Below are 13457 nucleotides of genomic sequence, written 5' to 3' on the forward strand. Positions count from 1 at the left end.
ATTAAAAGTATACTGTATATCTAAATAATGAAAAAGTGGGGAAAAAAACAGACAAAGCAGGAAAAATGCAAATGTCAGTTTTATTTTTAAATTATTAAGATTTAACCGGGGCGGCACGGTGGCACAGTGGTAGCGCTGCTGCCTCATAGTTTGGAGACCCAGGTTCACTTCCTGGGTCCTCCCTGCGTGGAGTTTGCATATTCTCCCCGTGTCTGCGTGGGGTACTCCGGTTTCTTCCCACAGTCCAAAGACATGCAGGTTAGATGCATTGGCAATTCTAAATTGTCTCTAGTGTGTGTGTGTGTGTCATGCCCAGGGTTTGTTTCCTGCCTTGCACTCTGTGTTGGCTGGGATTAGCTCCCTGTGACCCTATAGTTAGGATATAGCTGGTTGGATAATGGATGGATGGAAGATTTAACCACTTGAACACATGGAGTCAGAAAACAATTAAAGTATTACTGGAGGAGTTGCTAGTAGATAAGAGGTTTCATGCTCACACTTCTGCTGTCTCATTCCTCCTTACTTTTTTAAAAATGCAAGCAGCAATCAAAAAGAAAACATTTTCATTCTGTAATTAACTATATTACATTCACTAACAATTAAGGTACAGTTCAAGTTACCTTACCTATACACACTCTTTCATTTTTAATTGAAAGTTAAGTTGACATTACAGAAAATAAATCGAAATGCATGTTAAAATACATTATGTCCCTACATTTTTGTTTGATTGGATAGCAAACTTCTTTGTCACTGCAAATCTAATTCCTTTTAAGCTAATTGATCAAGAAGCTGTACATCACAATAAACAAAAATATCAATGCAGCTAACATTTAATTACAAAGTTTCCTAGATACAGTGTTTCCACTGTGTTGTAAAGCTGAACAGTTGTTACCTTAGATCAATCCACAAATGAAATCAACAGTCATGTAATGTCTGCATCACTGATAAACATCTGAAAGTGTAGTAAAATTTAGTGTATTCTATGTCCATACAATGCAAATCAGGTCCGTGACGGAGACTGGGTTACTATGCTCACCTCCTCAAATGTTATGTTAGACAGAACACCAGCACTTCAAGATATTTACATATTATTTCTTTAGAAACATACAGTAAGTGTGTTACAAATAACAACATTATGGTTAACTCAGTCACTGCAATGAGATTACAAGAATTTCTACTGTCATACATTACACTGCTTTATTATTATGAAATTTAGGGGTATCTTTGTACTTGTTACACCCGACTCTGCTTGGATTATATTCCCTCTGCCCAGAGGGGACTGGGCGGTCTCTTGGTCTGGAATCCCTACAGATTTTATTTTTTTTCTCCAGCCTTTGGAGTTTTTTTTTTTGTTTTTTCTGTCCACCCTGGCCATCTGACCTTACTTATTCTATGTTAATTAATGTTGACTTATGTTTATTTTTTATTGTGTCTTCTATTTTTCTATTCTTCATTTTGTAAGGCACTTTGAGCTACATTTTTTGTATGAAAATGTGCTATATAAATAAATGTTGATTGATTGATTGATTGATATTCTACAATGTAATATAATTCTTGTATTTTAGATTTTTCCTTTCCAAGAAAATCACCCAAATGATTTGTGGCCTGAAGAAGATTAATAACTTCAAGTCATTCACTTTACATCTTCCATTTCTTTACAAATATATCATCAAAACAGATGAATGCATCCAGGAATGAATGGGACCACGTAAGAGGTGAACTGCTGGGTTACTTGTCATTCTGTCTCACTGTTAATTAGCTGCTGGTTAAGAAAAAACAAAGTTAAGATGAAGCAATTTAAAACAAAGAACGCAGCTATTTAACACTATAACTAAAAGTTTAGTAACTATTTGAAAAAGTGTTGCTTTTGATTGATTTGTTAAGTTTTAATGGGGTAGTTTGACTAAGTGCCTTATTATGAGTAACAGAAGTGATTCAATTTTTCATAATTGTATTTTTTTGCCCTATTCAGTTATCACAATACACATTCAAATCTGTCACCCATGTTAAAGCTGGTCACATACATACAACAACTTCACAGGAATAGAAGGAACTCCTGCACTGCCACTTTCAAAATGGGAATCTTATATTTCAAATGAGAGGATGCAGGGGACCTCTACGTGAAATAGAAATACCATCTTGGGCGTGGGATTTGTTAGGTCTGGGAGCCAAACCAGAGTGTTGACTGCTTTGGGGTTTAAATAGAGATTATATACATCTACCAATTGCAAAAGTGGTAAACAGGCTATGTGCAAGTTTCAGGATAGTTGGGAGTTTACACTAAATTGATTTTACCTGTTTGGAACAGGGTGGACAAACCAAGTTTTATTGTTTATCTTAAGTAATGGAAGTGATGTACTTGGGGTGTGACTTTGATTTGGTTCATTTGTAGGAAGGAGATATATATCTAAATAGGCTTGAGCCCAGACATGACATCAAAGGAGCCGGAGCCGGCAAGATCTTCCTACATAGGCTCGGACCCAGAAGTGACGTCAACAGGGCCAGGTGGAATCTCCCATGAATGGTCTGCAGAAAGGAAGAAAAAGAATCTGTGCATTCTGCCACATCCCCGTCTGATTCAGAATTGCCCTTACTCAAGCCCTTTAGCTGCCTCCCATGCGCACATGTGTGACAATATCCAAATTATATATATCAGGTCCTACCTAATATAAAGTTTTGTTGAGAACTAACTTTGATGATGGTTGCCTTTACAGGAAAGCCATATTATGATCAGTCCTGCATTGAATGTGTGTCCATCATAAAAGGTTCAGAAAATATGTATAGAAGACAGCAGTGTTCCTTAATTGTATGTGCATTCGATCTCAAATGATTTGTAAATACCTGCTAACAAAACTGTTGCTCTGAGGAGGATACAGGTAAAAATTCAATTAAATATAGGAATGTCTTTGGGTAATTATAAGGGCATTCTTGGAAAATGTGGCTAAAGATGAATACTTGCCCCAGTCTAAATGGAAGTTCAAAACATAGTATCGCAAAAGTTGCTTCAAATCCACTTTAACTTATTAAGTTTCCTTGTTTGTCTGTCAGTGATTGCCATTGCACAATAAAGGGTTTGCCAAACTAAAGAACCCTGACTAAAACAATGGATGCTGGAAAACTATACAATCTGCAAGTATTTGACACAAAATACAAAAAGGCCTCCCAGCCTTTCAGCAGAGAAATGTTGCTTCCATTGAAGAACTGGATGGGTTTAAAAAATGGGATGCTACTACCAAAACCACCATGAATCCTTGGAATGGCTAAAAACAGTAATAAAGTCCATGTTCGGACTGAGTCCATGGCTGTTGTGATTTGGTTAAATTCTGCAGCAGGTCCATTTTGGGGGTTACACATGCTATGACTCCAAAATGTAATTCACTGTAATCCACCAGAAATGTGTTGAAATTAACTCATTAATGTGTGTAATACCTAGCCACAACCGGTCCCTAGAATGTAAGTCATTGTAACCACTAGGAATGAAGTATAGCCACAGTGGAATTGCTATGTGTTATACAGCTTAACTGTGGTAAGATGGAGTATTATAGGCACAGCAAAGTGAGTTTAATAATTAAATTCTCTATAACTGAGAATGACCACCAAAACCCTGCTTCTTGGAAAACTACACTAAGAATCTGGAAGAGGCATGTCTGACAATAGCTCATTGGCAGAGTTTTGTGGTTTTTGTGGTGGCAAAGTAAAGGTATTTTTCTGGCTTAAAAAATTCTTTAAAACCACTGCAACATGTATGTAGGAAGATATCATCAACGGTAAACCCTTGATTCTGAATAAATATTAGATCTTGCCACTCTAACTCAAGTCTGCAAATAAAACTAGGGTAATAACAGTTCAGGATTTCATAACATTAGAAAAATTATGATAAGAAAGTTTGCTTCACATGTATATTGTTCACCACTAAGATGACAACTTTCATTGAACACATAATATGTATGTTGCTAATGGCCACCTATTATAAAGAAAGACCACATGGAAAGGTATCATCCAGTATAATATTATATCTTCAACAAAAATGTCTCCATGGAATCTATTGTGACAATGTATCATATGACAGGATATCATAGTAGCACTGCTCCAGCCATAAGACTGGAGCCAGATCGGTGTGGCAGAAGGGGACACCATGCCATAAATAAGATCTAAGTGCTTTACCTCTGCAAAGTACTTAAAATAGACACTGGAAGATGCTGATGCTTTTTTGGAGGATAGCTTAGACTTGTTTTTCCTTACCAGTGCTGTTGTTTTCAAGTCATACCCTCCTCTCAACCATACAAAACCATGTACACTGTACTCTCACCTCTCATTCGTGTGAATGCTTTTGACAGCTACAGTTCTTGCTCTCTCAGCTCTTATCAGTTTTAACGTTTTCCTCACTTTAATTTCCCAATTAAAGAAGACATATTATGTCCAAGTCTTATTGAAGAATTTCATCATGAAGGGTTATCAACAGTAAAATGGAGTACACGGGCAATCCTAGCACCGATAAACGATGAAGTCAAACAAATTAACACCAAAAATGATTGGTTAAATGCATATCAATAGACTGCTGAAACAGTTGGTGGTGATTGTGCAGAAGATGAAAACATCAACTTACAATATTCCGAAGAATATCTACAACCGTTAACACCATCAGGTCTTCCTCTGCATGAATTACTGTAGAAAGAAGGGTGTACCAAAGAAAGGGAATGTACTATATCTTCAGGGGATAACATTAGACAACAAAGGAGATCTTGATATGCCATCCGTATTAAAACGTTAACAATTTCCTGTTAGAATAGCTTTTGCAAAGACAAATTACAAATCTCAGAGCCAAACATTCGAGAAAGTCATTTTATTTAATAGAAACGAAATTCAGTCACATGCAGTTATACGTGGCGCTGTAGTTATATGTGGCATTGTCATGATGAAAGTCCAAACACAGAATCACAATTCAATGCGAGATTGCTGAAAATTTAATTCAAAAAATTGTTTTTACTTAAGTTTTACAGTAAAAGCGTAAGTTTTTGTGTGTTAATTTCAAAGCCAAACAGAACAAAATCGTATTACACTACAAATAACTCTAACACAACATGAAACATAATTTACATTCAAATTATTACATTTTAATATGTTTTCATATGGTTAATTACTCGCTGTAATGTAAAATAGATAGTAAATTGTACATCCACATCCCCAAATGCGAGCGGCAGAACTGCAAAGAGGCTATCGCGTAGCTTAAGCACTGGGGTTGGCGAGCGAAGCAAGCAGGGGGCAAAGCCCTCTAGTTTATATAAAAATCAAGAAACTGAAATGATGAAAAATTTTTCTTATTGCTCTCACATTAATTCTTTTTTTTATAACTTTCCATAACAAATATTTTTTTTTCTATTTTAGTTTTATAAAACTCAATTTAAATTCAAATGCACCAAACACCTAACAGGTTCTGATACTTATTTTCAATGTTTTTTATAAGACCATTGTACAGGTTATATGCTGCTTTGACATTTCTGCCTGTCACACCTCTGTAGGTGCCCTTGGGTCAGCTACAGGGTTGTCAGCTGAAGACCACCATTCATACCTGTTTTACCCCTTTGCCTTTGCAGTGGCGCATTAAAGACAACTCCCTGCCATCCCCTGCATCTTCCTTTACAGGGGTGTTCATCCCCAAACATTGTCCTTCTTTCGAAGTCACAACTGATAGCTGGCATTTTCTGCCTTCTCTCTCAGCTCCTTTATAGCGTTCCATAGGTTTGACCCTGTCATGCCAGCACCATCGGGCAGCTGAGCTACTGCTTTGCTAACAAAGCCCAACATGCGATCTCTATGGGGTAGACCCTGGACTCCCAGCCAGCATCTTGGCACACTTCTGTTGACACTGTGTACTTGAGATGTTTTCTTTTATGGACTGCTGTCATGCCCTCTTCCCAGGGGATGGTAAATTCTATCATGAGGATCTTTCTTTCCATTTCAGTAATATTATATGGCCGGAATAAAAATCATTGCAAAATATGGAACTCTAATGCTCTGTTGTCTTATGAAAAATTAGGATTTTTCATTTTTCTGGTTGGTTGTAGCAGTCCCTGTATAATAGAAAAAGGTTAACTTTCATGATATTCAGGAAGCACTTCTTTACTAAAGAACATCAAGATAACAAGAAAGGGACACATGTGGATGATTTTACTAATTTTCTCCAAGATTCATTTAATGTACAAAGGTTGTATTGCTAAAATATCACAAAAACCTAGGTAATGACATTGCAGAAGAGGAAGTGGAATAGGAAAGGTAAGCTTTTTTCAAGAATTCCATATCAAAACAGGTGTTCTCCATGGTGTCCTTCAGTAACCTTAAAAGAAGAATCAGCTGTGTATTTAGCAACTGTGAGATTAAAGAAATAGAAAAGAGATGACGTAACTTGTCAAAGGCATAACAATGTTTAGTCATATGAAATAGTATCATAATTTTCATCTACTGAACAGAGACTAAATAGTGTGTCACAGCAGAGGTAAGAAAGAAAAGAAAAAAAAAACAAGCTGAGCAGTCATCACCCTGACCATGAGTGATATTTTACTGTCAAGAGATGTTCCCTCCTCTAACCTCAAGCTATTTAGCAAAATTCACAGACTATTACTTTGTTTATTCAACTTGTGCCCTCAAAAAGTAAAAAAAAATATTTGCAGGAAGTAGTAAAGTAAAATGAGATTTTTTAAAATGTCAATAGGCCTATAAAAACTGTACAATGGCATTGTTATGGTTGGAGAAAATCACAGATTATACCAGCAGAGTTATCCTTTTATTTTATTATTTTTTTTGCTTAGTTATTGTGACAATATCTTTATGGCTTGAAAGTTCAAATGCAATTCTGAGATGTTGGCCTTAGAGGCAGGGTTTCAAAGAAAAGGCCATATATGAAATTGTCAAATAAAAAGAAAAGGTTAAAACAGACATCACCCAAAAAATCCACCATCTAATGTCTGCACTACCTTGTCCATTTTAACCTTTTCGTTTCACTGTTGCAGATGACACCAGTATTTGGTGTGTATGACTTAAAGAAGCAGCCAATTGAGGACCTGTAAGGCATTATTTTCTCAAACTACAGACTCTGATGCACTTATCTTCTTACATAGCTATGCATTTGAGCCTTCCACGTCTTTTTATGTCCTGATTAGTTCTAGTTCTTCTCTCAAGACAGTAGCTGACACCTTTGTGTTAAATCTTCATTTTCCTGCCAATTTGTTTTGTGGAATAACCTTCACTTCCAAAACAACAACAGAATGATATTCTTTTGAGGTACCTATTGTATTGCTCTTTTTAACCCAGAATTGAACTTAAACGAATGCCAGTACATTGCAAACCGAGGAAAGGGGACAAAGACACAATAAACAATTAGCATTTAGACATGAATAATAAGGGCTGAGCAAAGAGAGTTTACCATTAGGACACTGGAGTAATGGCTGCTGAAAATGGAGCTTTGCTGTCACACAGTACAAAAAGAAAAATGTATATATCAGTCATTTCAAACAGTAATAGCCATTAGAAACATTAATTATGCTTTAGCTATATATTTAATTACTTTAATGGCACCTTAACAAAAAAGAATACAGTACCATTAAAAACATTAAACTTTTTGAGCGCTTCTAAACTTTTGAATAATAGTATATTTGCTTTTTAATGACAGATGACTTCCTTTATGGTAAAATAAAACTATATTATAAAAGACAACATGTTTTCTGTACAATTAAGGATTTGAATGGAAAAATACAAAGAAAATGCACTGAGGAGCATAACAGAATTTAATAGGATTATAGGTAAGGGTGGTGTAATGAAAGATAATAGACACTGATTGCTGCTGTAACTCCAGGCATTACTGACTGGGCAACTAGTTATTTATTAACATCTATGCTGATCTTCTATCTTAAACTAAAGATCTTGCAATTTCCATTACTTGGTCACATTGGGCTGGAGCTTGGACTGTATACAACTGACACAATTCAATGACCAACAATGTATAAGAAGCCAGTTGTTATATAATAATTTGTAGTCCACTTATTTTTCATACAGGTTAGGTTGATTTCTTTTTTAAATATACAGTATCTGCAAACTCTTAAATGAAAAAGGAAATGGATTGTCAACACATAAAACCCATGCAAACAAGATTAATTAAGAATCCATAAATCTTTATTTTATACAACCCTTTAAGAGCACACACTGTGACAAGATGCTTAATAAATCAATCAAAAATTACATAAGTCATAACAGCAATGTTTACAAATAAAGACAGACTACTTATCTGTCAGAAAACACAGCTTAACTGAAGTAGCGTCCCATGCCATATAAAAATTTAAATATTCAGAGAAAAAATTACAAAGGTTAGACATCAGACCTGACTTTCTGCAACCTCTACTTCTTCAAGTTGGGCCAAGTCCCATTAATACATTGTTGGACACTATTGCTGCCACCTAATGGAAACAGGAGACAAGCAATATGTTTGACTCCCTTAATATAAAGGGCATCCTAAGGGTACTCAGCATGTACTCTTCAAGGTAGGGTGCAACCATGAGATTCATATACATACAATATTTAAATCTCTCTTGCTCTGTAAGGACTTTGATTTTTTTTTATTTAAAGATAAAAATCTCAGCAATTAGCTACTTACTTGTTGCCTTTTTCAAAACAATTGACACAGGCAAAATTACATTCTTTTTGGTGAGCAAATAAATAGACTGATCTTAAAAAGCAGGTGGTAATACATTAAATTATTTCAAGTTTGTTTTTGCTTTATAAACTTTTGTTTGATGCTACTTGCTATAAGAAAATATAGACTGATAGTTGAAAGGTTAAGAATTGTATTGGGATCTGTCAATAATTATGCATTATATGAAGTCTGATTCTGTAATTCTTAACTTGCCAGTATTCCAGTACTATTATATATATGTATAAGGTCTGTCCATCTGTCATATGATTACTTGCAAACAACTGTGGCTAGAAGGTTGACCCTGGTCTTGATCAAAAGCTTATGACTCGACACGTTATTGTTATTTAAAAAAAAAATGAAGCACCAGCAAACTCAAAAATATGACCTGTTCTCATTACTTTCTTTAGGCAAAGTGATAGACAAACTAAACGAAAGAAAAAGGCTACATCTGCTGAACATTAAGCAAATTGCAGAGGCAGACAATGTGACATAAAACATTATAATAGGAGGAAGAAGAAGAATAGCATAATCAGCTGTGTCAAATGTGTGATACAGAATGCAACAATGACAAAGATGGAGAAATACATGCGACCAGGGGTTCACTTGTAACCACTTTGGCTAGTCTAATGGGCGTCAGGTACAGGATGCAGAATGGAAGAATGACAAAGACAGAGTAATCCTGGGGATATAACCTTGATGTTGGTCTTGACTGAAAGCTTATGACCTTTATGTTCTAGTAATTCAAAAAATTTGAGGTAGCAACAAACACAGCAATTTGACCTGCATTTGCTGACTTTCCCTCAGGGGTGTTATTGGCAAATGAAGTGACATGGCAAAAAGAAAAAGAAGACCAGCAACATCTGCTAAAGATCAAGCTAATACCAGAGGCTCATGACTTGACGAAGAACAACATAATATGGAGAACAACAGCACCCCTTTCTGAACATTAAGTTTGTGATATTGAATGAAACAATGACAAAGACTGAGAAATGCTTGTTCCTGGCCATCCACATTTAACTACTGGGGTTAAAATGATTAATGTCAACTGTGAGATATAGAATTCAAGAACGACATAGACAGAGAAATACTGAGACTAGAACCATGGTCTTGATTGAAAGCTTTTAACCTAACACGTGTAATTTAAAAACTTGAGCTAATGTCAAACTCAGAAATCTGACTTGCGCTTGTGGGTTTCTTTCAGTGAACTGATAGGCAAAAGAAGTAACATGGAAAAAAAAGAAGCCCATTAACATCTGCTAAGCATCAAGCAAATCGCAGAGGCTGATAGGAAGATGAAGACCATCAGGAGGAAGGAGAAGAGGAGCAGTGCTATGTGCTGAATATCAAGTTTGTGATACAGAATACAAAAATGACAAAGATGGAGAAATGCATGTGACCAGGACTCCAGTTTTAACCACTGGGACTAGACTGATAAGCATCATCAGTGGGATACAAAATGCAAGAGTAACAAAGGCAGAGGAATGCATACAACCAAAGGTTCAGGTGTTTCACTTGTTATAAAAATAATACTTTTGTATTATACCGATTGCATATTATCTGGCGTGAATATGAGAGAAAATGTAAGTTCAGTTTTCTTTTATGTGGCTATATCACTCAAGGTTGCCTCTCAGACATCCTGCTTACAGACCATTACTGTAGTCACTTACTATTGCCTATTTTATTGTTTGTGAAGTTTTCATAAGACAACAGCTGAAGTCACCAGTGTTGAGCCTTTTCACAAACAATAAATAACAATAAGTAATGCAAACTGCTTTGCCTCAGTATTAAATATGAATGGGCTTTTGCCATAGCAATCTATTGACCCAAAGGTGTATCAGGTTACCAGACCTGAAAATCACCTTTGGCAAAAAAAAGACATTTTTCCCCCCTTAAGTTTATGAGAATCAATTTTTCTGAATAAACTTTTCTAGTACCGATAGGAGATTGCAGAAAACATTCTTGGACAGAAGGACACTTCCAAACTTATTCACAAAAAAGTTAAATATTATTATATTTTTGTGATAAATGCATTGGTAAGATTTTTTTGAGAAGAAATCAATTTGACTAAAATAAATAACTATGTTAATAAAAATTAGTTACAAACACATTGAAATCACTGACTCATTGGTACGAGAAAATCCCCACATACAATATACTTTATGACTCATTTTGATGTCTAGTTTTAAAGGATGTCAAGATTTTTGGGGTTCTCCTTATTTTTGGCCCCCTAGACCCCCAAAAAAGTTTATTTTAGGCCATTTTTAGACTATACTTTGTGAGAATCTTACACCCTTTTCAAAGACTAAAAAATTAGCAAAAATGATCAGAATGACTTGAGGTTCCCCAGGGTTTCATTTTTAAACGGGATGTGAGGGGTAAAAGTAACTACTTTTCACAAAACGTAAAAAATAAAAAAAAACGGAGATCGGTATTATTGGTATGTGGTATATTGTGTTATACAATTTCAAGGTTGCTGATCACAGATATGATAATATTTGGTTCTTTACTGGTGGTCCTAAGAATTTCTCCCAGGGAGTTAAAAATGACACATTTCAAACATAACCATTTGGAGTATCACTTAAGACTATTTCAATTTCACCGCTTACAAATATACTTTTTAGTTTTGATCGTTTACTAAGGATCAAGAATTTCATGGACTTCTATCAGAGGGTGAAAAGGACAAATCTCTATTCCAATCTTGTACTGTATATTTAGACTTTAAACGTTTAAATCGAAGCAGATTGATATTCCAAATTGTGACGATCTATTCTTGTTTATTGCGTACTGTACTTCTACCTAATGAAGTAAATCATCACATTTCGTATGAACACCCAGAATTAGAGCGGCTTACACTAATGAAGACTTTTTGTTCATTTGTAAATTTGCCATGCACATACAGACAGTGTGTTGCTGACTCGTAATAAATTAATAAATGCCATCCAAGGTGGACCTGTACGTACAGTTAAGATGAGTTGGCATAGAAAACTTCAGTGATAGGATGTGTTTCCTTTCGGTCGAGTCACGTGTTGTGCGTTTCGATTCAGCTGCACTTTGACCAAAGAGCGGTCTCTGGCGAGCCTCTGTTTATAATGTGAAATGTCCGTTCATTATTATATCCATTCAGGTTTCATGACCATGGCATCTGCGTGTGCAGATGCAGAAAATACATGGCATGACACTTCCACGAACCAACACTCACATCTTCGATCTACTTAACTGTTTTGTTAACGTCGTTTTATATGTAGTAATTAAATGCACCGTCAGCCTCGTTACAAGTCGTTGTTTACCCGTTTATTCATGCACGCACAATGCCACTTGTTGATTAAAATGTATCTCTACTTATTCCTAATTCTTTGCAGTGCCTTTTTGAAGCTGTCTGTTTTCTGTACAGCGTTATCACTTCAACAGCACGGTATGTGAAGTATACTCCTGTACAGCAAGGGTGGGGCTAGGCAGGGCAGCCTTGCCTTAAAGAGGCCATGAGCGGGGCGCTCATGGACTTACAGAATCAGACGGCAGAGGAGTGCTGGAACCTGTTCGTGCGCGACAGGGCTGAGATATTAATTAACAAAGGCGTGGAGCTACCTAAGTCGTATGAACACCAACACTCGGTTTTAAACGAGAGTCGTTTTTTTATTCTTTGTCTTCCAGTCAAATACATATCTTACACTTCGGCCTTTTTACCTGCAAGCGCTCAGTTGAAAAAGTGGAATGGACGGCAGGGTATATCGGAGATACAAAATGGCATACTGGAATTATTTCTGCTGGGGAGTTTCGCTGATGGTGAGCAACTACGGAAAATTTAATTCTCTTTTAGACATTTTTGTTTTGGTGTACGGCTTTGGAAAATAGATTTTATTCTCAAAAAATGTTTTTAGGGATAATGAATGACAAAGTAATTAAAATGCTATTCTTGCAACTATTCTTTGAAATTGTTAAAAAGGTTTAAAGGTGGTAATGGAAGAAAATTACTTCGGCTGGACACATGACCGCTATTCTACTGCTTTGTGAATATGCCATACAGCTGAGTGCTCTTGCAGATATCAATGTGGAAAGAAAAGCCGTCTTCTAGTCTTTTTAACTGATGCCCACAAGTACTGCCTGTTAAGTCAAAATTTGCAATTATCGCTGGATATCTTAATAGCTGGCGGTCACGTCCCTTTATTAAAGGTCTATTTAGATATGTTAAAAGTTGACATTGTACAACCAGTATATGACACGGGGACACCTTACTGACATACAGATTGCCAATTAAAACGGTTTCATGGTTTTCGGAAATAAATTTTGTTATACTCTTATTACTGCCGCACAAGTCAACTTTAAATATGAGACAGACTGCCGTACTTCATTACAATACCTTCATTGTTAATAATGAGAAAACTTGTTCGACTGGAACAAAACGACGAGTTTTCTCGGTTTGAATGACCGTTTTTAACACAATTACTGATTTTATTGGTTGTCTAGAGTGCAGTGCATAACAAAAAAGTGCCTTCAGTTTTATTGTAAATGTGTATGTTTATGTTAATACAGCCTACATGCAAAAATGTAATTTTCAAACAATACGGTCTCACTTGTAGTTTTTTTTTTTTGTGTGCGATTTGACGTCCTCTAACAATACAGCCTTTCATGCTTCTCTCCAGACACTTAGTAACAGTGAGTGTGGATAAGAAAGGTGTGTGTAGTGCATACCGTTTGCTGAGTAATCGCATCGGACTTGCGGGTGCCTGACTGATGTGTTTTTTGATGGAAGCATCATCCCCGTTTAACTCTCCTG

At 36.0% G+C, this 13457-nt stretch overlaps 1 protein-coding gene across 1 annotated transcript in view; it reads left to right on the plus strand.

The window, feature by feature from the left end:
- The first annotated feature begins 12160 nt into the window (after window positions 1-12160).
- The window catches only part of dsc2l (desmocollin 2 like), a 28246-nt gene continuing 26949 nt past the window's right edge, over window positions 12161-13457 (plus strand). The window contains exon 1 of the mRNA XM_039754668.1: window positions 12161-12466. Within this exon, the coding sequence (XP_039610602.1) occupies window positions 12395-12466 (72 nt within the window). The 5' untranslated portion in view covers window positions 12161-12394. The remainder of the gene's footprint in view (window positions 12467-13457) is intronic.

The sequence above is a fragment of the Polypterus senegalus genome, chromosome 5 (genome assembly GCF_016835505.1).
Source record: "Polypterus senegalus isolate Bchr_013 chromosome 5, ASM1683550v1, whole genome shotgun sequence".
NCBI classification, from domain to species: domain Eukaryota; kingdom Metazoa; phylum Chordata; class Cladistia; order Polypteriformes; family Polypteridae; genus Polypterus; species Polypterus senegalus.